Below are 24,482 nucleotides of genomic sequence, written 5' to 3' on the forward strand. Positions count from 1 at the left end.
AAATGGAAAAATCTCGAGGAGGTTAAGGATTTTTATAGGTCAAAGGGGGGGTATGCGAAACGTCACGACCCGTAAGTCAAGCAGTTAAAAGGTCAGTTACACTCGAAATCAACGACCCAGATTAAGCGCACCAAATAATGCTCGGGATGAAGGCCACGTGGAAGAACGTGGGTAACAATCTCCCGCCACTTGCAAGATAAAAAATTCAAATAACGCTTAGTCACCCACAGCATCTTCAAGGTGGCCAGTCGTCCTTTAATCAAGGGGGCTAGCTCCCAAAAAAAAATTTTTGAAGGGGCCAGTCGTCCTAATATTTATCAAAGTCGCCCTAATATTTTATCAAGGGGGCTAGTTGCCCAAATTTTTTCTTTTTCTAAAGGGGCTAGTCGTCCAAATATTTTTCAAGGGGGCTAGTCATCAAAATGTTCTCTAAGGGGGCTAGTCGTCCTAATTTTTTCAAGGGGGCTAGTCATCCAAATGTCTTCTAAAGGGGCTAGTCGTCCAAGTATTTTTCAAGGGGGCTAGTCATCAAAATGTTCTCTAAGGGGGCTAGTCGTCCTAATTTTTTCAAGGGGGCTAGTCATCCAAATGTCTTCTGAGGGGGCTAGTCGTCCTAATTTTTTCAAGGGGGCTAGTCATCCAAATGTCTTCTAAAGGGGTTAGTCGTCCAAATATTTTTCAAGGGGCTAGTCATCCAAATGTTTTTTAGAAGGGCTAGTCGTCCTAATATTTTTTTATTAGGGGGCTAGTCGCCCGAATGTTTTTTCCAAAGGACCTAGCAATGTAATTCTTCATTCAGAGCGAAGGCAGTCGGCAAACTGTTCACGGTCTTTCCTCAAAAACACTCGCAACACAGTCTACGCCCGCACTTCACTCTGAGGGGGCTAGTTGTACCACCAGGTATCAAAATAGTACTTATTTTTTCCCGTTTAATCAGAGCAAGCGCAGCAATTGTCATATATGCGCTTACTCTGAGTGGGCTAGTTGTACGGGGTGTCCTACCGGCACCACTTGGTACCGGAAGAACTCCCCGTAGGTAAACTTAACCTGCAGATAATCTGGTCATATTAGGAACAGAAGGGCTACCGGCAATAGTTGCAAAGACCCCTACCGGCATTATCATGAAGATAACCAACCAAGGGTCACTATCAACAGGTCGCTATCTAAACACAAGGGACCCACCTGATCGTACCCTTGGATTGGTCTATATAAGGAGCACCTCATTTATTGCTATGAGGTACACAAACACTTAAACACACTTCTTTCTTACTCTCTAATCATCTCTTAATCATCTCTTAATCCCTCAGTAATCTTACTTAAGCATCGGAGGGGGATCCTCGAACCACCCCCGAGGCTAGTTAATCCATTCTGTTGTGCAGATATCAACCGGCACTCGCAACAGGAATCCAGTATCCCACAGTCAGCTGTTCTCATTCCACACCCGGAACAAGTGCCAGCAAAAACGGCTTTGAGATGACATAATTTTAACAGGGCGACCATCTAATATGCTGTCATAAATTGTGTATATATTTTACATTAACTTGATTTTTTTCCGAAATGACAACTACTTATGATAGAAAGGAATTTGATCCTCTACACTTATATAAATAATAAGATAGACTAAATATAAATCTTGAAATGGTGGCAAAATTATGGCATTCTTAATATTGACGTTGTATTATAAGTCATTAAAACCTAGCATATGCTATGTGATTAGTTAATAATGTGATTGTATAACTTGAACATGAAAATTTATTATTTGTTGATGTTCAAGGAGAGTTCTCTATCTACTATTAAACTTATCAAGGTTATAGTTTTAGGCTTGAACGTGTTATGTTTTCGGTAAAATTAGGATTCACCTATGTGGAGTAGCAACACTTTAGCAATATGTTAAGAATGGTCTATATAATTCCAAACACTCATAAAATTTTAGTACTATAAGATATACATGAGTGTGACTCCTATTTAAATACAGAGGGAGTACTCATTATTAACATCAAACTCTTTGAATCTTTACTTATTTAACCATAATGTTATTATTATTATTATTGCTATTATTAATAGGAAACCAAGTTGGTAGTACGCGCCACGCGGTTGCTCAACTAGTCTTTTTTAAAAAAGAAAATATTTCTCTTGCCAGCTCGTTTAAAAAACACCAGTTAACAAATGAGACCGTTCAATTAGCCCACAAATCCCCGTCAAAAAAAAAAAAAAAAAAATTAGCCCACAAATTCCCAATCATACTCATCCTATTATACTATCACCAGATCACCACCACCTCCATCATCATCTTTCTCACATTTCCCACACCTTCCGATCTCGCTCTCTTTCCTCCACGATGGAGATCGACCCTCTCCCAAACGGAAACACCGCCACAGAAAATGCCGCCGCAAGACCAGCATCCGACGCCGTTGCTTCCCTAGCGGCAGCGGCAAAGGCGGCTGCGCCGGCGTTGAAGGTCAGCCACTTATCGGATTCACTCAAGCTTGAACACCAGTTTTTGCGGGTCCCTTTCGAGCACTACAAGAAAACAATCCGCGCTAATCACCGTTCCGTCGAGAAGGAAGTTTCCGCCGTTATCTCTGCCGTTGATTCTTCTTCCTCTTCTGATTTTTCCCGTGACGACGCCGTTTCTCATCTATCATCCCTTGTCTCTCGCCTCCAAGGTCTCAAGAGAAAGGTATCTCACTACTATTACTTTTCTTTCTGCTTACTTTTCTTTTCTTTAGTTTTAAAGCGGAGTTATGCAGACATGATTCGAATCATTCCGAGGTATTAGGTACCACGGCCTAACACTTTTAACCGAATAGTATATGCGGAGTATGTAGATTTTAGCATACAGTACAATTAGCTACTGAATTTGAGAATTTGATCAATACTCAACTATTTGGTAGTAGGATTATGATCATTGTAGAATTGTTTTCTTGGCTGATGAATTGATTTTGGGACACATGAATGTAACTGTGCAATCGTGTTGTGACTGCATTTTTTCATACTTGAAGCTGATTATGAATATCTTTCTTTGTTGTACTAAGGTTTTTAAGTTGTATTTTTGTGGACTGGTTTGTTGGTACTTGGTAGTATCATAGTATAAAAGAATTTGCATTTGTCTGCTTCATGGTTCGTGGAAGCTAATATAGCCGTGATTTTGTGGCAATATCTATTCCATATCTTTGATGTGTTGTTTTAGACAGCAGTTTTCTTTAATTTCAGTAACTGCATGTCAAATTTTCTTGGTAGAATTTTCTAATTGGAAGGTAATAATTTGTTTTGTAAATGGTGTTGAATTCTATAAGATATCATTGTTTTTCCTCATTAGTTTATGTTGACGCATAGACTCATGTCTCTAATGGTAACTAAAATATGGGAATGGGTTCTTTTTATCACCATGTGCTACATACTGTTAATAGATATCCGTATGTAAAGCTCTTGAGTTGATTACCCTCTTTTATTTACTAAACATTCCAATGTCTCATTACTCTCATACTAAATGGAAGTAAAACGAATGGATGGGAATGTGAATCGTAGATGTTGTAATTGGTGGATTGCTGGGAACCGTTCATCTGAGCATTACTTAAAATTAGTATTTTTAATGAAAGAGATGATCCTCACTATTTTTGGATTTGGTAGCATCAAAGGATGAGTGAACTGCTTTTAGCTTCTTTGCCATAAAACTTGTAGTATCTATTTCACTATTTGAGTTCCCTTTAATTATTTTAGCTTCCATGTACCAAGAAATAAGATGGGACCGCATTTTAAGTGGGTGGTGATATGTTTATGACAGTTGTGCTGTGGTTGGGGACACGTTAGGGGCAGGGAAATGGTTAGGTGGAAATGGTAGTGGTGGTAGAATGCTGGAAGAATGGGGGATTGGTGGGTCTTAAGCAACGGGAAACTGGATTCCTTAATTTTGGGACTCGGAAGCCCCCATTCTTAAAGGGGGGGGGGGGGGGGTAGGGAGGAATAAAGGAGTTTGGGGTAACTCCATTAGAAAGGAATGCCGAAAAACTGAAACAAATACAAATAAAGGAAAGAACATTTCCATTCGAAACCCTTTTACTAAAGCCTCTCAGTGAATACCCTTAGTGCAGAAACTTTTTATCTCAACATTGCCCTACTGTTGTTTAGGAGTTTATGCAGAATAGGTTGGAGCTAAGACACTTCATATGCATCTCCTTGAGCACCATTAAAGTTTCCACGTTTTGTCTGTTCATTCATATATGGCAAAGTAATCCGTAAATCATGCATGTGCTCAAGTAGTTTTTATGGCTAAAGAAATTTGGGATTTTAGCCAGTGAATTTCTCCTGTTTGTGGTATACCGTATATGAATAAATTTTATGGTTCTTGAGAGCGGCTTTGTAGCTAGCTTAGTATGGAGTTGGACATTTAAAGAGAGTATCATGTGTATAATGGAGTTAATTGCATATGCTTTCATATTGTTTAATGGAACTTGAAGGGCTGTCCTTGTGTCTTACAGATCTCTCATGTGACTGGGCTTGCTTATTTTTTTATTTATTTTTACTTTTGTAGTGATAAAGTACATCCACCTTTTCCTTATACTGAAAAATTGCCCTTCAGCAACAGGGGAGAAACACAATTGAGTTGAATTTTTATAGTGAAGGGTTGGATTCAAGTATTCAACTTCTAATCATTATTTCTGTGTCAATAAATATTATTCTGTCATCTTTTTGTGCAGGGTTGTATTCAGCTTTTTTGATTCATTGTTATTTCTTATTGACTTAATATCTTTAATCATGAAGTTATATTTTTGCTCTACTAAATAACCTTTAAAAGGGAAAAACCCTTCTCTAGAGGTATCTGCTTTGTGAAGTATATATATTCTGTCGGTGTGGCTTTATATTATAACTATGGGTATGGGTTATCCATGCCTCATTTCTTTGCTTAAACATTTATTATTTGGTTTGAATTTTCTTCTCTTCTCCCCTTCCCCTCTCTTCTCGTGGTGGTTTCTATGGTTTTTCAGAGTAGAATGACTATCGGCTGTTATTTTCAGAATCTTTAGGTTATTGATAAATCATAAATGTGCTCAGAGATGAAATTAAGGAACAGGAACTGTGTACAGTTATTTAAGTACTCAAATGTTCTGGAACTGGTGAAGTTTTTTTAATATCAGATGCTTTGGAAGTAAAGCTCATTATGAATTTCATGGTGCTTAAAATTCTTGAGATTATTCGTGGTGCTTATTGGTAATCATGTCATGATTGTTTAGCTAGAGGAAGGAAGCCGAGTTGAGAACTTGCAAGCACAACGATGTCGAGCTCGATTAGACCATTTGGAATCTGCAGATGCAGATAATTTATCTGAATGGAGCAACACACGTTTGAAGCGGATTCTTGTGGACTATATGCTTCGTATGTCCTATTATGAAAGTGCTGCAAAGTTGGCTGAAACTAGCAATATACAGGTATATTGCTTTCTAGTTTTTCTTCTCTTTGTTATTTATGAAGAATTTGTTTTCATTTTGTAAATGAACAACTAGTAGAAAGTACAAGAACAGAAGACAAGTTGTCCTCTTAGAAACAAAGAACTTATTACATATTAGCCATTGAAGTTTTCCCACAGAGTAACTTTTAAAGTCCCCTGTTGCCTTACCTTCCACAAAGAAGCTAAATAAGTTATCTTATCCCACAGCAAAAAACTACTTAGAGCGGTCCCTTGAAATTTTTTGCACATTCTGTTCTATAGTAAAAGCATATCGCGGCTATCGCCACAACATCTTTTTCTCCTTTGCCTTACTGAAGCCCACAAAGAAAACTTGCAGCAGATCCTAAACAGTATACGGAAAAGCCCGGTACTCCCAATGACTCCTCCAAACATTACTCTTTCTGTGCCTATTTAAAATTCTTGTTTAGCCAATGTGCGTGTATTTGGGAGAGGTGAATAAGAAACAAGATAGTTGGGTTTTGTTGATTAAAGGTGGATAAAAAAAGAAGATTGTGGGGTTTGGTTGATTAAATGTAAAATACATAATACAGTGGGGTTTGATTGATTGAAGGCAAGTAAAAGATAGTGGGATTTAATTGTTTAATGTGAATGAAAAAAGTAGTGGGAAAATGTGTCTTAACCCTGTTCATGAATAATGAACAAAAAATTGCCAGAATAAACCACGAACATTGTGCCATCCTTTGTATTTGGTACCCAGGAGAGATTCTTCTAAAAGGGATACATTGGCTGAGGTTTATCCTTTTAGCCTATAGCTATGTTACTTGGACTCTTAATTTTACCTCAAGTACCCGTGTTAGATTCTCGACACTCGGACATGCGTACGGACACTGGACACTTCATTTTGGACTAAAATCATGACTTTTTTTTAACAAAATAACCAAGTCGGACATTTGGACACGTACCCCTGTCCGACATGGGTACCCGAGTCCGAGTAACATAGGCCTATAGTAAATGCTCCTTTGTGAACAAAGGGCTCTTCTACAGCTAGAAACTCTTCAATATTTTGTGCGTGACCTCTATATTTTTTTTTAATTATTTATAGCGAGATATTGTTGAGTATAGCATATAACTCCTGCACAATCTAGAGCATGTTCTTGTAATGATGCGTAATGTGCCATTCGCCCAGTCATCAACGACAATTTTTTGTCTTTTCTATGGGGAATTTTAAAAAATTGTTGAAAATTTGTCAGTCCTGCAATCGTGGTAGTTAGAAATTTCAATTTCATGGTTGCAAAGTATTTTGCTTATCCCTTTTGACATTGTATAACGTCACGACTCACGAGTGTACTTCTTTCAATTTTTTGATAAATTGAATGGTGTTCAATGTTCATCCTGTGGGTTGCATTCATAACTGTATTAGAATAGATCGTCTAAACTCCTAAATGAAGTGGATGGTCCAGATGTCTAGTACCTTGTAATGAACTGATGTAATTAGATGAAAGTAGAAGAAGGGAACGTCATTTGATTGATAAAATAGAAAAATTACGTACGTGAAGGGTGCATAGATTGTAATCTGATGCAATTAAATCATTAAATGGTGTTTACAGTCCCAAGCCTTCGTGGCTGGACACTCCTAAACTGGGCAACTAAAAGCTAAAATAAGCTCTTAATTCTTCTGATGATCTCCTCTATTTATTGAATTACTGATTTCTTATTCTCTCTCTTCCCTCTAATAATTTTCCCTTTTCCTTCAAGCTTCCTGACTGATTTTGATGCAATTCCAGCTATACTCCTATTATGGCTGGTTGACTGGTTCATTACATACTCCAGATCTTAGATGACCATCATAGTTGCTTGAAAGGGGAAAAATGTGTGTGTGTTGGGGGGGGGGGGGGGGGGGGGGGTTTGCTATCTTACGTGTTCTTATCTGAAGATTGGAATTGGAAAAAAAGAATTGGAGAGGATGCCTTTTGCTTTCTTTATGGCCCCTCCTGTAGAAGTTGTAGGAAGGTAATGTAGTGCTGATCTAGCACAGCTGGTTCGTGTGCTGATGAATATACATGCTCTCCTTGTTGTGCATCCAAGCCTCTTTTGATCCTCCCTTTTCCCCTCCCCCATTATTTTACCTTGTTTTCTTCCACCCTCTGTGTGCCTTTGAAGTGAGCCACGCGGTTCCCATATTTTGTACCACTTCCTGTATTTCTGGGTTTGTCTTATCTCAATGCCTCCTCCCCCCCCCCTTTATTTCGAAGGGGGGGGGGGTAAGATTCTGATTTTCTCCTGGGATCCTTTTATTTGTCTGTTTCTCTTAAGGAATTAATAACTGTAGTTTTCTTGTTCTTGGGTGCAGAAAAGGGATATACACTTAAGATGAGGACGAGGACAGATTTTTTAGGCTCGTTTACAGCAAAGAAAAACTTTTAATGAGATTGTTACAAAATTGCAATATTATTGGAGAATCTAATGATGGATTTAGAGCCGTCTTTTTCATTTGAAGTTCTCGCAGATGATGTTTCATAAATTTGTAAAAAAATTAATTTCCTTAGTTTTAGTAAACAGTTCTTTAAAAAATTCTGGAAATCGGTGTCTGGGAACATTAGTATAGTAGTACGAACTATATAGATTATAGACCCCCCCCCCCCCCCCCCCCCCCCCGCTCAAAAGGTTGGAGAAGACGCCCCCTAGCAAGGTTTGTGCTCTCTTGAGTTGGAGAAGACATTCACTGAAATTTTCATTAGTTTGGTTGTTAATTATGACCTTTTCATGTCAGGATCTTGTTGATATCGATGTATTTCATGAAGCTAGAAGGGTGATCGAAGCTCTTCAAAATAAAGAGGTAGCTCCTGCATTAGCCTGGTGTGCTGATAACAGGTCCAGGTTGAAGAAGTCAAAGGTATATACAATTGTAGCATTATTTTAAGAATGTGGAATTTGAATCAAGTATGGTTTTTGACGAATAATCATCATCAAATATCTTGCTACTTCATAATTTATTCTACTTCAGCCGTTATGTAGCTATCTACCAAAGGTAGGACTTACCTTAAAGATCAGCTCTTAGGAAAGCCATTAAATTCTCTCTATAATAAAGCCTTTTGTATGTAATTATGTATGTATACTCTCAGCTGTTAGGATAGCTAGTAAAGCCTTCTGTATGTATATAAATCTGTCTGGAAATTTCCTAGGAATAAAGTTATAAGTAGTTAATTACCTGTCAACCAGAATTTCGAAGTTCACTGTGGAACTTGTTTTGTTGTTAAATAAGCTGTTAGGAATCAGGAATTAGCAGCTGTAATATTATTTTATTCTTCACATATTCCTATTGCAATGTTAAAAAAATTCAGCAGGCCTACTCAGTTAACAGAGCCTTCTATTTAAATGTTAACAAGAAGCTGACTCTGTTAGAATGAATGTCCCTGTAACTGCTAATTATGTTTTGATATTGGTTTAAAGATTTCATGTGTCAGAGTCTACAGAGAGCTTGTTACAGCTCCAAATCCCTGCCAGATATTTATAGCCTATTAGTTTAGATGTTACTTTGTTCAATGTGTTTCCTGGTTGGGAGACCCTACAAAAACTTCAATTGCTTAGTTTTCTTGTGGAATAAGGAGACACTCTCATTCAAAGGGTTCAAGAAGAGATCAGGAACAAGTGGAATAAATTTTCATTTCAAAGTTTAGATAAATCCAGGATATCATTGTCAGAAGCATTGATGTTTGGAAAGCAGTGACCAGTGTGTGATACATGCATAAAAAATCATTACCCATTACCGCACCGATATCAGTAGATTGAACTTCAATGTGGAATCTTACAATAAGTCAAAACGTTATAGGGTTGGCTTCAGCTTGAGAGAGGGAGAGAGGGAGAAAATTGTATCAAATTAAAGTTATCTTCTTATATTATTTCATATTCAAGTATTTATTGTTTAGCTAAGCTCTGAAATAGGATGCTTAACACTACCACCTTTTTTCGTGGCAGAACTAATTTAGGAAGGGAGGGAGGGAGGGAGGGAAAAAATTGTATCAATTTGTAGTTATCTTCTAATTTCTGGTTTCTGAGAAAGTGATCATTATTTCATATTCAAGTATTGTTTAGCTAAGCTCTGAAATATTATTTTAGTTAATGGCTTATAATCAGTGTCACTTTAGTGATGTGCTTTAACACTCCCTTTCACCAAAAAGAAAGGAAAAGGATTCTTAACACTACCACCTTTTTTCGTGGCAGAGCAAATTTGAGTTTCAACTAAGACTTCAAGAGTTCGTAGAATTGGTTAGAGCTGATAACAATATGCGCGCAATTTTATATGCTCGAAAGTATCTAGCACCATGGGGAGCCATTCATATGAAAGAGTTGCAGAGAGTGCTTGCAACACTTGCTTTTAAAAGCGGTACAGAGTGTGCTACCTACAAGGTCAGTTTCTTGATCAGTTTCTTTGCTTGTGTCTTCCTCCCTCTTTTGGTAGCATCATTGGTTTTTTTTTTCAATTACTTTGTCACTTAGTTGTTTAGGAGAGGAGAGAGAGGGGGGTTCCTGTATGATGTAACTTTGAAAATTTCATAATCATAGTGCATGCAAGATGACCTCATATACAAATAAAACAAAGATATAATAATTTCTTATCAAGATTACTATTCTCACAGTCTACGCAGAGCTTGATGCCATATTTAGGCAACAGTGTGTGAAGTCCCCCCCCCCTCTCCAGTCTGATATTCTAAGTAGGAAAATTGTCTGCAGACCGAGTTTTTCTTACTTCAAGTGCATTTCTTTCGTCATTGCAAAAATTATCTATGTATCCATGTTTTTTATTTCCTTTCATTTATATTACTATGTGCTAAGGAACATAGAAATTTCTTGTTTGAACTTGCATTTATAGATATATGTATGGTACGAAAATACCAAATGCAATAGAGGAATTGGTGGATGCATCTGCTTGCAAAGGAGATTGTTAGCAATCTTAGCAGTTTGTATATGACTTACTTATGCCACTGAAGTTTGATTGTGTGTCTCTTATTAAAAAAAAAAATCATTTGCTTTCAAGAAAACTTCATGCAGTCTCCTTGAGCTCGGGCTCTTGTGATCTGTTTTCCTCTGCCCTTATTTTGTAGAGTGGAAATCCTGTTTATCTACAATTGGTTTCTTTCCTTATGTTATAATTTCAAATAAGTTGTGAGATATTATGCTAGCGTATGAATGGTATCCTAGACTAAGGAATTCTGATTTACATGTACTTGGATTTTTGCCTCCTTTTCTCTCTGCAGGTTCTTTTTGAAGTCAAACAATGGGACAACCTGGTGGATCTTTTCAAGCAGGAATTTTATAGATTGTATGGCATGACCCTTGAACCATTGCTGAATATCTATTTGCAGGCTGGTTTATCTGCTTTGAAAACTCCGTATCCTTCCCTCTTATTCTTTTTGAATATTTTTTATTTATTTATGTATGTGCTTGTGCAAGTATGCTCGTTTTCCTTTCTCATCGCTACTATATATTAGATCTTAATTATGCTTTTGTTGAAATATGATACTGACATTCCAATAGTATGCCCCTATGATTGATAATGCTTGATCACTGTGAGAAGTTTCATGCAACAACAGAAGAATTTCATTAATCACCATCTAATAATCGGGATTTAAGTGGAAAAAAAACACTCCTCTAGGACTTTTTTTAGTTTATCTCTTTATTCCTTGGATTCTGGACTACTGGTAGTGCAGCAAGTTACCCACCATTCACGATGTGCCCATTTTAGTAATTGGATCGCTTCTAAATGGTCTCCACTTCAGTGTGGATTGATGAAATGGAAATAAGCTGCATTGAGTTTGTGATTCTTCAAAGCATGTATGTGATTAATAGACCTTTGCAATTAAACATGTGCTTCACATTTGTATATTATTCATGCTGCTTTTAGTTGGAGGTTATGAACACTAGCACAAAATGCAGTCTGTCAATTAGTTTTCAAGAGTTGAGCAAGGATTTCACTTGCATATAGAATTCCAAAGGACTGCATTCTTGATTCGTTTAGGTTCAGTGAAATATGTTGTTCCTTGACCTCCTTTAGATTCTGCTATGAAGATGACTGTCCAAAAGATGATCCATTGTCTCAGGAAAGTTTCCGTAAACTGGCAGCATCACTACCATTCTCGAAGCAGCAACACTCAAAGCTTGTCTGTTACATAACAAAAGAATTGATGGATACAGAAAATCCACCAATGGTCTTACCAAATGGCTATGTCTACAGCACCAAGGTTGTATAGTGTCCCTTATCTGGAATATTTATTCCCAAAACTCGCTTTTTTTTGTTCAATAAATATTTTTTTCCTTCTTCTTAAACCATGGTTCTTCATTCTGATTGATTTCTCTTGGCACGTGGCAGGCTCTAGAAGAAATGGCGCGTAGGAATAATGGTAAAATTACTTGTCCGAGGACAGGTGTAGTCTGCAATTATTCTGATCTTGCTAAGGCATATATCTCATAGAATCAGTACCTTGAACAATTATGTAATTAGACAATACTTGTAGACTCTTGACAAAAATAGCTTTTCTTTGCTGTGATCCGTAGGAGGATCAGAAGCTACCCACATGTACATAGAAAAATGGAAATCTGAACCAATTTCTTTTTTATTTGCTAATTCTGTTATTCAAATTTACCAGTAATTATGTATCTGAATGTTTTAACAGCAATTGATTACTGGGTGATTATCATGTCTTTCAGTCCTGACGAAAGCAGTTGCGAATGCTGTATATTTTTAATGATTATTCTTGACAGCATTTGTCAACATATAGAATGATGTCGATACTTTATTTACGGGCTTTTACTCTGATCAGGTTGCCTAGTGGAGCCATATTTGGATTGCTTATTGCCTTATTTTGGAAACAGAATGGATGAATGGTTCCATCCCTCTCCCTGCACCATCGCATGAGCAGCAGGTGGGTCGTTGCGCAGCATCGTAGCCTTAGGATTGCTCAGGAGCAACACTCCCTTTATAGAGGATTATTTTTAAAAGGCTATGAATTTCCAACCACATTGACAATAAGTAACGTTTTTTTTTATTTATTATTTTTTAGTTAGTATTAAAAAAAAAATGGGGAAATAAAAATAGGTAAAACAAATGTAAACGTCACCACGAAGCAGCAATAGCACATCCGTTCAAAAAGACGGCCTTATGTATAAGACAGTCTCATACAAAACCTATCATTTGTAGATTCAAGTTGAAACAACAAAGTGTAATGAGGAAAGTAAGGCTCGAGACGTGTCAAGTGAGTGACAGGTCACACTAACGATGGATTGCTCGTGTGTTTATTAATCTACGACCAAGGAGTGGCGTAACTGTGGGAGCTAAGCACATGTGCACATCTAATCGAAGGTAAAGATACTGTGCTACGAGACAAACTAAGGTACAACCAAATGTTGGGTTTTATGTAATTTCATAACAATGTGCAAAAATCTTCGTTTCTGCCTTGATGGGAGTATGCTAGTAAATTTTCAGGAGAGCGATCTACTGTTAGAGTTTGATGTAGAACTACAACAAATGATGCTGAACTCAAGAAGCTCCTTGAAATCATATTCTTCTAAACCAGGTCCTTGATTGCCCTTATGATTTCTCTGTGTCATGTAATCTGGAAAAGATTAAGTTTTACCAAATAACATTAGGAGAACAAACTTTGTCGTTGACACCATACTTACGTGCTCCTGCTTCCCTCTGCAGCTGCTGAGCTAACTCGACAACTTACTGTCGCAGCCCCTAGCCTTTTCACTAGCATCGAGTATCGTTTTTTAGACAAATGTTTCGTTTGTCAGCTCACATTGGCATCAAACTATCAAAGGTTTATGTTTGCCAAAATATAAGCTACATAAAAGTTGAATAAACAAAATCCAATAACTATCAAGATCATAAAAAATCGAGAAAAATACAGAAAATTACTATTATGTAATGACATACTTGCAATCATTCACTACCTCTAGTAGAAGCTTCATAGTCGTCGTTGAATAAACTTAGTGTTACCAATCATTCACTACCTCTAGGAGAAGCTTCATAGACGTCGTTGTCGTTGTCATCCTCCCACCATTCTGGTCACGTCTAGCAACAAGGCTGACACTATGATCTCGTCCATTTTTTTCAAAGGGGCTTCGACTTCGACTTCTAGCATCTCCATTCCTCTGGGCACTCTTCTTTGATGGGGCTTCTACTCCTTGACCTTGGGCTACCACCATAATCAGATCCATTTGCTCGTCTCTATGAGGATCTACCTCTGCCTTCTGGACTCCTCTCATCAGGTGTTGGAGAACGTTTCCTGCCCCTTGATGTCACAGGTGACCCTTTCTGTCGTTTAGGGCTCCTGCTTGGACGAGGGCTCATTGACTTGTCGGTGCGCTCGACTTCTCTCTCTTTTTTTGGTGGAGACCGAGACCGAATGTGAAACAGGAGGGGAAAACTAACAACCATTTAGTTTTAATGTATTCGAAACATTTACCCTAATAATATATAATGCCTGAGCCAAAAAGAAAAACCCTTCCTACCATTTCCAGCCAGATTAAACTAATGCTCACAACATAATAAAATTGCAGTAGCAAGAAATATGCTAAGAATGAATGGCGCACCTGTAGCTCCTGCTCCTACTAAAACTACGGCTACGACTTCTTCCTCGGCGAGGAGATGCTGAACGCCGGCGCGGTGACGGTGACAGTGAGTAGCTCCGGCCACGTCTGCTAAAAGACATCAAACATGATTCACTAGCTACAAGCAAACATATATTTATCAAAGCAAACCACCTCAAAAGTTTTTACTCTTTCAAAGATGTGATTATTATTGTTAAAACTCTGTGTTACCATACGCAGCACACTTCAGTACATGGTATGAGTATGAACACGCAATTCGCTACTTGATTATACACTTCAATTCCATAATACTAATACATAATATGCGTGTACTCAGGACGCTGTACGAAGAGAAACGAACATATTAGATAACACTGGTCTACAATTTCTATTTCTCTGGGATTCTGGATGGAGGTGGGAGGCAGGGGGCATGCACTAAATAATCGCCAAAACAAGCTCTTTATAGGTCAAGAGTAAGAGATGTATTTCAAATTACAACCAGCATGGTAAGGGTGAGATTATTTTATATCTCTTCTACATTTTCACAAGTAGTGTTGATGCATAGTGGCAAACTGATGGTAAAATCCCAAGAGGTTTTGTGAGGGGAAAAAAGCAGGAGGCAGCTTTAGAGAAACTCACAACATAAATGTAATAATAATATAAACTATGCAGGGAAAATATTAAATTAAGACCTTAGTTTTTTGGGGCTGTTTTGACAATTCCTTTCTATATGGCCTCGCTCTCCACAACGGTAACACTTGTTCTTCCAGTCACCTGCTTTGCAATCTCGAGCCCAGTGCCCATCAATTCCACAATTAAAGCATCTCCCGGATCCAGGGGTTGGTCCCCTCCCTCCAAAGTCACGTGACTCCCGTGACTCACGTGAACCACCTGGACCTCGTGGTCCCTGAATGACCAACAAAACAAACTCAGCACATCAATAACATGTAGTTACATTTAGTAAGGTACATTTGAAAACAAGTAATGCGAAAAATAGGTGAGGAACATCTATAATGAGACAGAATCATGCAACCAACTATCGAGTAACAGCTGCTTCATCTTAATCTAAAATTTGATACTCCGTCCCTTTTTGTTTTTGAGTTTGCCCATAGCTTATATGGTAATTTTAAGGACAAAATATCAACCCATATGTAATTTTCCTTGTCCAAGTGTTAATAAAGTGAACTTTGGTGTATAGGGCAATAAAAAAGGAGTCCAAGTGTTAATAAAGTGAACTTTGGTGTATAGGGCAATCAGAAAGGGTCAGAGGGAGTAGTAATTTAGCTTATTTAACTTTTAACAGCTGTCTCCACAACCAGTATGGTGAATGCAAAAAAACTTGCTGTTGGAAGGTAGAAAAATGACACTAACAAGAAAAATGAAGTAACAACCACATAAATTGTGTCTTGGTTTCTACTCTGACCACCAATTCCAAGGGCAACCATCCCACCATAGACCTCCAAGGCTAGGCAAAAGCCTAGAAACCTTCAACAAGACATTTTAGTTAAGCCACACGACACATGCAGGTTGCAACACTCTCGAACAAATACTTTCATTAAGAACATATATAAATCAATAAAGATTAAGGAACCTTTTCAAGACCCCCTCGACTTGCCGTATCACAAGTCACAAGGAGGAAATTCCCCTCATTCACATCGAATAAAAAGCAGCAGAAACCACTGACAAGAGAAACTTGATCAAAGAATTATTTTTAAGAGGGCAACTTCTTTTATTTCTTTAGCAGTATAAAGAGCCAGTACTGAAACTTTCGATGCCATATTATACAATGGTTTTTAGATATACGACCAAAACAATCTTCACAATGAAGCACCAAGATGCAGAGGATTCAAGACAAAAAAATTGACAATCTTTAAAACAATAGTAACTTGAATTACGTTACCTTCCATATCTGCTGAAAAGATCATCCAAGTCATGAGTCCTGGTACGCGAAGATAAGCGGCCAACATAGAGACGGGTACCACTACCGTGACGGTCACGATCACCTCGGTCACCTCGGTCACCATAGCGAGGCATTTTTCCTACATAGTTGAAGATACAAAAAGTCAACAAACTCATTCATATGCCAATAATTTACTCACCTCAGGAATTCATGTATAACCCCCATAAACTTCCACACAAATTCCATATTTGTGCGCACACAACATAAAAGGCTAGCACTTGATTTAACTACTGATCAACTCCTTCCTAAACAGACAAAAGCACGATTCTTGATCATTCAAAGCGAATAGTTTTTCAAATATTCGGGCAATTTAAAGACCTGCACATCATCTCACTTTCAAAACAGCTATAGATGAAATTCATATAGAAAAGGTGAAAATCCACTAATTAGAAGGAAAAAATCATCCACAACAAAATAATTCAATCAGATAGATAAACAAAACTGCATCGAAATTGCTCCAACCAATAAATGGATAAAAAGTAAGGAAATTCAGATTACTTTTATATTAATTCGCAACTACCGACACAAAACTCGGAGAAAAATACACCAAAAGACACATTGATCTAAAGAAGTTCAATCAATCGCAGAAATTACAAATTCAACAGGCAATTATGATGAAGCAATTGAGTGCAGAAAAAAGGAATTAATCGAAAAATCGAGGAAGAGTGAGGCATACCTGAAGAACAAAAAAGTGAAGCACGAAAACCCTAGATTTGTTTCGAACCAAAGAACAGGAGAGAGAAAAGTGCACTTATCTCGTTCTCTTCGGTTTTATATAGAAAGACAGAGTGCGTGAACGGATGAGATACGTTGTCGCAATGAAGATAGAGGGTGTTGGTTAGAGTCCCTTGACTTCTTCCTAACTACGAGCACACATGACATGGACAAACTTCAGCTGGACTCACCCACAAATAGAGGGTGTTGGTTAGAGTCATTCAGCTTTTTTTTCACAGCAGGGAAGTTTTATTTCAAACAAAAAAATGTTCACAAACACAGTAATGTCAAAACCATCCAATTTTTATCGGATGTATCAAAAGAGACTCTTCAAGGTACAATCAGACCATACAAAATATCGGGCATGATAATGCCAAGCGATTTAGGTACTTATTCTAACATCAACGATCAACCTCATTTGGACAAGTTTACAACAAAAAATGAGCAGGCATTGCCATAAATCCTCCAAATACACAATGCAATCCAAACAGTACCAAATTAATCCAAGTATATCATACGGAGTAATTAAACGTAAACTTGTACTACTAACTGCAAGAGACTAAATGTGCTTCAAATTAAAAATAAAAGCCTAAGAAAACATGCATCATGAAGTGGTTGTGGTATCCACTATTTCTGCATCCTCGATGTTGGGATTGTCAGTGTCTTCTGAACTGCTAGGCTTTCCAGGAGACAAAATACGTCCAGTCATGGCATCAACAGACCGGGTATCACGTGCCCCACCTTTTCGTCCCATTGCCATCATCGGTGGAGGAGGGAGTAACCCGGATCTAAACAGAACTCGTTGAACTGGATCTGATGGTTGGGCTCCAACTGAAAGCCAATACCTGTATTGCAGGTTAAGAGACATAATTAAGGGACAGTAATAGGCTGTCAAAACACAACTCTCAGAATCTCAAGTCACAGACAAAATAATTTGTAAAATCAAGTGCAAACATTCTGTCCAGCTCTATGCATCATAGTATCTACAGTCATCCCTACGGGTAGCTCATTCAAACAATATACAAATAAAACAACTCATAGCAACGAAGCTCAAACTCCCCACAAGCCCCTCATCCTGGAAAAGCCCAATGGCTAATACTAAAGATGCTTGTGTGCCAGGCCGGGCTATGAAAAAAGCCCGGCTCGGCACTAGCATGAAGTCGTGGGTCGGGGCCGCTTTTTTTTTGGAAAAAGCACGACAAAGCACGGCACGACTCGACCCGATACAACAAAGCACGTTAAATTGAGCAAAATTAGGCTTAGGCACGACGGATGGGCCCTGTTTTGAAAATTTTGACCCAGCCCGACCCGATGCAGAGTGGGCTTGGCATGGGCTCGCCCTGGCCCACAACTATCTTTAGCAAAAGATTGACCTTAACTTGGTCTGATTAAAGGTTGGCGTTGCGTGCAGCTTACGAAAAGAGAAGCCCAAAATAGAACAACCAAATAATTAGCTGATACAGCTCCTTTGAAGACTTTGTGGACATCAAAGCAGGAAACAATAGCATCTTCTGGCCACTCTTGTCACTATGCAAGATGGTACATTGAACCAGAGACACAGTATTGTCCATAATTTGGGAGAGGTAAGAAAATCCATCCAAGTATCCAGCATACAAAGTGAAAAAAAAAAAGTTGCAGTAGAAATTTGTGCTGGACTAATGGCAAAAATATAACGGGGGACACAAATCACCGTTTGAAGCAAAAACAAAATAAAAAATGAGGCCTATCTAGCAACTAGAAGCCGAAATTCATCACCAAACCGTTCAACATTTTAATCCAGAATACAAAGTTCCTGATTTCCCACAGAAGAATCTATCCATTTAAGGCTCCTTTGTTTCAACGAAAACATTTTCAATGGAGAATAATTTTTAAGAGAAAACACAATGGTTAAATAGTTTTCCTTTGTTTGTTTTGTTACAAGAAAAAGTATGGAGAAAAACAAAATGGAGGTAGAAAGGAGACGATGGATGGGAGGATATAACAAGAAATGTAAGGAAGTAAGGACGTTAGGGAGGAAAATATGGCAATCCTTCTTTACAAAAGGAAAATGTCTTCCACATTGGGAAAGTTGTTTTCCACCTTCGAAAAAGTTGTTTTCCACATTTGGAAAAAAAATTCCACCCCTTAACAAAACAACAAAGGGAAATGGGAAAATCTTTTTTCCAGGAAAGTGTTTTGTGTCGAATCAAATGGAACCTAAGAATCATTTCTGAATCACATAAGAAGAGAAAAAATGCTTTACATAGTTGTTCATACACCTATGTCACCCAATAACAGATTCCTATTTGCCATTATATATCAGAGCACAATACCAAAGCAGCTTAGATTACGGCTAGACATACATCCTGCTCTAGTAAAGTATACATTGCAATCAAGACCAAAGAACCAAATGATCATGAAATTCCTGAATGCTTATATAAAAAACCAGCAACATATATCAACTTACAGTGGTCGAACAAAGAAGAAAAATGAATAAATCTAAAAGGGAATGTGAAAGTTAATTATTTTAAATATTCAAAAATAAGGGATGAATGAAGATCCATGGAAGTTACATGCAGCTCTAAAGAAAACCTTTTGCAGGAACAAGAAATCAAACTCATGCAAAAAGGAGGATATGCAGCTATCAACAGAGCGTGTCATGACAGAATCGAGAGACAGTTCTTGAGCGAAATTCCTGAGATACTCCACTAACCCCAGTCAGAAAACCCACCACTCAACCCTCAATATCTGCTATATCTGCTATATCTGCTATCAACAGAGCATGTCACGACAGAATCGAGAGACAGTTCATGCGCGAAATTCTTGAGATACTCCACTAACCAAGTGAGAAAACCCACCCCTCAACCCTCAATATCTAGTGCTACCAAGTACCAATGACTTTTGAATCTCTCTATTCATCGCATACCTACTAGACATTTTGCTAAAATTGAAGTGATCCAAGCCAACCTATGGTAAAGTAGCATTTGCCAGACCCTGTCACATGGTACCATCTCCCAATCATCTGGTTGCAGAAATTGCTAGCAATTACAACATTATATGAGAGCACAAGCATTCAAGGTTGGTTGGAAACAGCCTCTCAATCGTCGTAGGGTAAGGCTGAAAGCATCTAAACCTCCTCAAAACACCTAAGATTGGAGGCTCTGTAGAAGCATTGAGGTGATTTTGACTTTTACAAGCAAAGATAACAAAGGTTTTCTGAATAAAAAAGCTGACCAGTAAAAAAGAAAAAAATTCCGCATAACTGGGAGAACAAAGGGAGGTCTTATATGTGGAATACGACCACCTTCGTGATTTATCAACTAGTGATCCAATTTGAGCTTGCTTTTCCACTCCCCGCCGGAAAATACGAGAAAGATACTCATTCTTGTAGTCTTTCTCATAATTTGATATCAAATTGGTAAATTACTTTCCCCAAAGCAAACTGGATCAACTAGTGTATTTTTTTTTAAGAGACGAACTAGTGTAACGTGTAACTTATGCAAACATAATACGAAAACGCAAAAAAAAAGTTGGTAATACATCCTGTAAACAACTACACAGAACCCCACTAATGATAAAATTCTAGAAGAAAGAAGAACAAAAAGAAATGAAAAACAGAATAACAATAACCAACATCTGCTATAGAAATTCTAGCAAACAAATTAATGATAATGAACTTGAGTATAAACGACAAACATGAGAAAAACAACCATGTAAATGCAGCAATGGTAGGAGAAATCTCATAATTTAGCATTATGAAATTATTGAACCCTACATGAAGATTTCAATAAATGCTGAATTAGAAAAAATAGTGGAAATAAAGGAATTTGCAAAGATATAGGAAAATTCTCCAAGAGAGGAGTAAGGGTGTCTTCTATTTATTTACTTGATTTTCACTTATCTAAACTTAAACGCACTTATGAACTTGTTAAAAAAAGTTAGTAGAACTTAGTTTAGTTGTAAATTGAACTTGGGTAACCCTTATATGAACTTATTGAGCTTATTAGTACTGAAATAAGTGAAATAAGATGAGCAGAATAGGACCTAAAAGGATGGTAAGATGTTTGGGGGTGGGTGGGGAAGAGTGGGATTAGGTAATAATTGCATTTCATGTGAAATTCCAAGGTAAGTGACACTGTGGAAGAACTGGAGAGGCATACATTTATTGAAAATTGGGATAGTTGCAGATCATGAAACTACATGCCAAAATTTACAAACTTAGCTTGTCATAACAAAACATTATGATTGTTGCAGAATATGAAACTACATACCAGAATTTACACTGTTGTTGGGTGGTAGTGCTAATGTAGTGTCATTGGGTGGATGAACAAGACGTGTGGAGTTGCAGATAAACTTTCTAACACCCAAGTGGTTTCACTCTGAGTTTTTGGTGAAATAAAAATATTATTCGACCAAAGAATTCCGCAGGCATGAGTTCGTCTTCAAAATTAGGTTCTTGTCAACAATTTTAGTTCCCTGATTCAGATGATATATGCAACTCCATGGATTACAGATTCCATGTGAACAGCTCAAGAGCCAAGGAAACTCCCTCAATTACCTTGATTTTCCAAGAATTTTCCAAAGAAGTCTCCTAAGCATGACCTTGAACCTTTAATGTGGAACTTCCAAAGGCCACTGGACAGTCAAAGAAGGCTTCCCTCCAACTCCTTAAAAGATTTGCCGTAGTCATTTACAATTTTTTAACAGGTGTGAGTTTATCTTTTAAATGCACTTCCTTATTTTTATCCTACGCCAAAACTAATTTAAATGGACCGCATGGACCCTAGAACCAGCTTAGAAGGCAGAAGCTCTTCCCTCTATATTTTTATTCAAAGAGTTACCACATACAAGTACATAACAAAGGGGTTTCTTGAGCATGGGTCTGAGGTCAAATGTCGGGTGTTGGATCATCAACGCTACTCAGAGGTATAGGACAACTTGAAGCTACTGTCTTGTTTCTATATGAGCTTCACCAGCTACCCCTAAGATCTCATGTGTGTGACCAGTGAAATTAAATAGGCTCCTTGAGGCGAATATGGGTCTGAAGTCAAAGGTGGAGCCCTGTACTCAAATGTTACTCAAAACCTTTAAGGGACATATACAGGAAACAAGATGAGTATAACAAGTCACTTGACAGAACTTGTTCATAGACGAAGCTAAAGCTTTGAGCAGGAACATAATAAAGAAACCGACAATGAATATAAAGCTTCTAACAAAATCAACAAGCATATGACTTGAGACTAAAACACTTCATCACGTGAATCTACATAATAGGTTAAAGAAGAAGATAAATAAGGAATTGAATAGAGAAAAAGTACGTGAAACATTTGATACACTGTGATTAGATTGTGGAGAGACTCTGGAGAGTATATTATACAAACAAATGTCCTGCCTAGGCTGCATAAATTCTGTCCAGGTAAGCAATTTGCAGCTAAAGGTATTACTTCATCGTGACAAACACCACTTACAAAATGTGTATTGCAGCATACTAGCTTCCCAATTGGAGTTTTCAACTCAATCCAGGCCCTCAATCTTATGTCGCTTACCGAAACGTCTCAGATATAATATCTCTGCATAACCAATCAACTGAATAGCTGGGCATGCACATCACTGTTTTCCAAAGTTCATACCCCTAAGTGCATAAATAAACAGTGAATATGAACTGAATGATGAATCCTTCTTGCCAATCCATAGCTTGCACACTAGTCTTGCCATCCAATCAGATAATACAAGAACACTAGTTTCTATCAACACATAATTAAGGCCTTGTATACATAACAATGGAAAAACTTCCCTGGCTTAGAACAACTATTGGCGAGAAGTAGCAACAATCCCAATTCAAAGGCCAAATACTTCCACTGTTAAAAGCTCGTATAAAGGCAAACAACCCTCTCTATAAACCCAAACTCATTACCTTCAAACACCCTCAAAAGTTCACTTCATCTACCTTATCAACAAGAATGATCACCTTAATAGCATGTCTGGTATAGAGTTTTAAGTGATGGAAATGGAATCACTTAACTATTTCCATTACCAAATGTTTGGCATGAGAGACATGGTAACACAATCCACTTGCTAAGGTTAACCATTACAAGTGATTTGTTTCCTAAAGTATACCAAACATGCCCTAATTCCATTTCCTTAAATTTATACCAAACATGCCCTAAGCTCATACTAAGGTCGAACCTTATTTAGTTTCTGTCTAATAGCTACACTGTCATTTGCAAGTTAACGCTGACACTCTATACAAATATTGAAATACAGTATGACTTACCAAATTCATCTCACACAACACACAGACGATTTTTGCAGAAGTGTGTAAGATTAGTTTAAAACCAATAACGAAACCAATTATGAAGAAAACAAATTGAATTGCATAGTCACTTACTTCACTCTATCAAAATTAAGCCCCATTCGCTTCTGCCCATCCTGACCTGCATACATCAAATAATTCAGAATCCAAAATCCAAGATTTAAAGTTTGAAAATAGGGAAAATGGGGAAATAGGAGAAACCTGGAAGAGGGTTATAGTAACCAAGAACTTCAATATGTTTGCCATCTCTTGGAGATCTGCTATCAGCCGCCATAACCCTATAAAAGGGCTTATTTTTACACCCAAATCTAGATAATCGAATTCTCACCACCATTTTCTTTTTCTGTTTCAAACAAAATCAATCAAATATTTGTGAGAAAAATGAATTAAATTGGAATATTTTCGTTCAGAAAAGTGAACTACAAATGGGAATTCTCGAGGGTTTTAGAACGAAAGAAATGGAGGGGTTTACCTGGTACACCGTATTATCGGTATGAACTAAACGTTTTTTCTTGAGAGCCTGCGGAAGAAGACGAACCACAATAACAGGCGCAAGGCTGCAGCACAGCAGCACCCACCAAGTTAGAAATTACGGAGTAGCAAACAAGGATCCGTGGGTTATGCGATTGGAGCCCCGTATATGGCTCGAGCTAAGGGGTGTGCAAAAATATCCAATTCATTTGATCCATTCCGAAAATACGATGATTCGAAATTTTGGGTATCCGATTCAGTTTTAAGGTTTCAGATATTTCGAATCGGATATTCGGAACAAAAAATTATCAAGGTTACGGATATTTTGAATAGGATATCCGAAAAAAATAATGTAAAATGTGAATATTTTTAAATTTTTTCAATTCAGATTGATTTTGGATTTTCGGATATTCTATCCGAAATATCCAGTCATAAAACTTTGGATCGGATTCGTATCACATTTTTCCGTTTTGAAAATTTTGGGTATTCGAAGTTTTGGATCGAATCGGATCGGATCTGATATCAGAAATTTAACACCCCTAGCTCGGGCTACATTACTGAGCAATTTTTTTATATATATTTTGGGTTTTCCGAGAAATTCATAACAACAACTGTAATGAAAAACTAGTTTTAAAAATTGTTTGTCTTTCCACCTATGATTTTAAGCTAATTTATTTTCGATCTAATTTGTGTCTCAATGACAAGCTAATTTATCAAACTAGCTTGTTGTTTAATTAGGTCTGCTTTTCAGTTGTATTATGTTTTGATCGAGAGGGGTGCACTTCTCCACAATATGAGATAAGTTGCAACTATAGGAAGAACTGAATCTGACTAATTTCCTAATGTTGACCCTACAGAGCGTTAGCGAAGGAGACAACAAACGGATTGAAATTCTCGACTTTGTTTATGGCAGCCGCCAATTCTATCTATGACGCTCTGAATATCGGGTATGATTGTGACTTTCTTGACCTACCCCACTACCACCACCTATTTCAAAAAGACAACCTCGATCATTTATTACATATGATATATCGACAGTTCAAGACTAC

General features: G+C 37.6%; 2 protein-coding genes and 1 pseudogene across 2 annotated transcripts; 1 reads left to right on the forward strand and 2 right to left on the reverse strand.

Moving 5' to 3' along the window:
- The first annotated feature begins 2,205 nt into the window (after nucleotides 1-2,205).
- LOC110789655 (protein MAEA homolog) lies at nucleotides 2,206-12,111 on the forward strand. The gene is made up of 7 exons (XM_021994360.2): nucleotides 2,206-2,680; nucleotides 5,232-5,426; nucleotides 8,178-8,300; nucleotides 9,629-9,814; nucleotides 10,663-10,796; nucleotides 11,460-11,646; nucleotides 11,775-12,111. Exons 1-7 carry the CDS (start codon nucleotides 2,339-2,341, stop codon nucleotides 11,874-11,876), a joined length of 1,269 nt encoding a protein of 422 aa, XP_021850052.1. The 5' UTR covers nucleotides 2,206-2,338; the 3' UTR covers nucleotides 11,877-12,111.
- Nucleotides 12,112-13,258: 1,147 nt separating this feature from the next.
- Nucleotides 13,259-16,948, reverse strand: LOC110789661 (serine/arginine-rich splicing factor RS2Z33-like; annotated as a pseudogene).
- A 149-nt stretch (nucleotides 16,949-17,097) lies between these two features.
- Nucleotides 17,098-23,594, reverse strand: LOC110789654 (30S ribosomal protein S16-2, chloroplastic/mitochondrial). The gene is made up of 4 exons (XM_021994359.2): nucleotides 23,435-23,594; nucleotides 23,164-23,305; nucleotides 23,038-23,083; nucleotides 17,098-17,515 (listed from the first exon to the last, which is right to left on the reverse strand). Exons 2-4 carry the CDS (start codon nucleotides 23,294-23,296, stop codon nucleotides 17,275-17,277), a joined length of 420 nt encoding a protein of 139 aa, XP_021850051.1. The 5' UTR covers nucleotides 23,297-23,305; nucleotides 23,435-23,594; the 3' UTR covers nucleotides 17,098-17,274.
- Nucleotides 23,595-24,482: the final 888 nt, after the last annotated feature.

This window comes from Spinacia oleracea, chromosome 1 (genome assembly GCF_020520425.1).
Source record: "Spinacia oleracea cultivar Varoflay chromosome 1, BTI_SOV_V1, whole genome shotgun sequence".
Taxonomy (NCBI): domain Eukaryota; kingdom Viridiplantae; phylum Streptophyta; class Magnoliopsida; order Caryophyllales; family Amaranthaceae; genus Spinacia; species Spinacia oleracea.

Bases quoted from the DNA above. Each gene is read 5' to 3' on its own strand.
- LOC110789655 (XM_021994360.2), top strand. From the start codon at position 2,339: ATGGAGATCGACCCTCTCCCAAACGGAAACACCGCCACAGAAAATGCC. The intron at 10,797-11,459 runs GTATCCTTCCCT...GACCTCCTTTAG, and splicing joins TTATCTGCTTTGAAAACTCC to ATTCTGCTATGAAGATGACT. The intron at 11,647-11,774 runs GTTGTATAGTGT...GGCACGTGGCAG, and splicing joins GCTATGTCTACAGCACCAAG to GCTCTAGAAGAAATGGCGCG.
- LOC110789654 (XM_021994359.2), bottom strand. From the start codon at position 23,296: ATGGTGGTGAGAATTCGATTATCTAGATTTGGGTGTAAAAATAAGCCC. The intron at 23,084-23,163 runs GTTTCTCCTATT...TGATGTATGCAG, and splicing joins TTACTATAACCCTCTTCCAG to GTCAGGATGGGCAGAAGCGA. The intron at 17,516-23,037 runs GTAAGTGACTAT...CCTGCAATACAG, and splicing joins CTTAATTTTGATAGAGTGAA to GTATTGGCTTTCAGTTGGAG.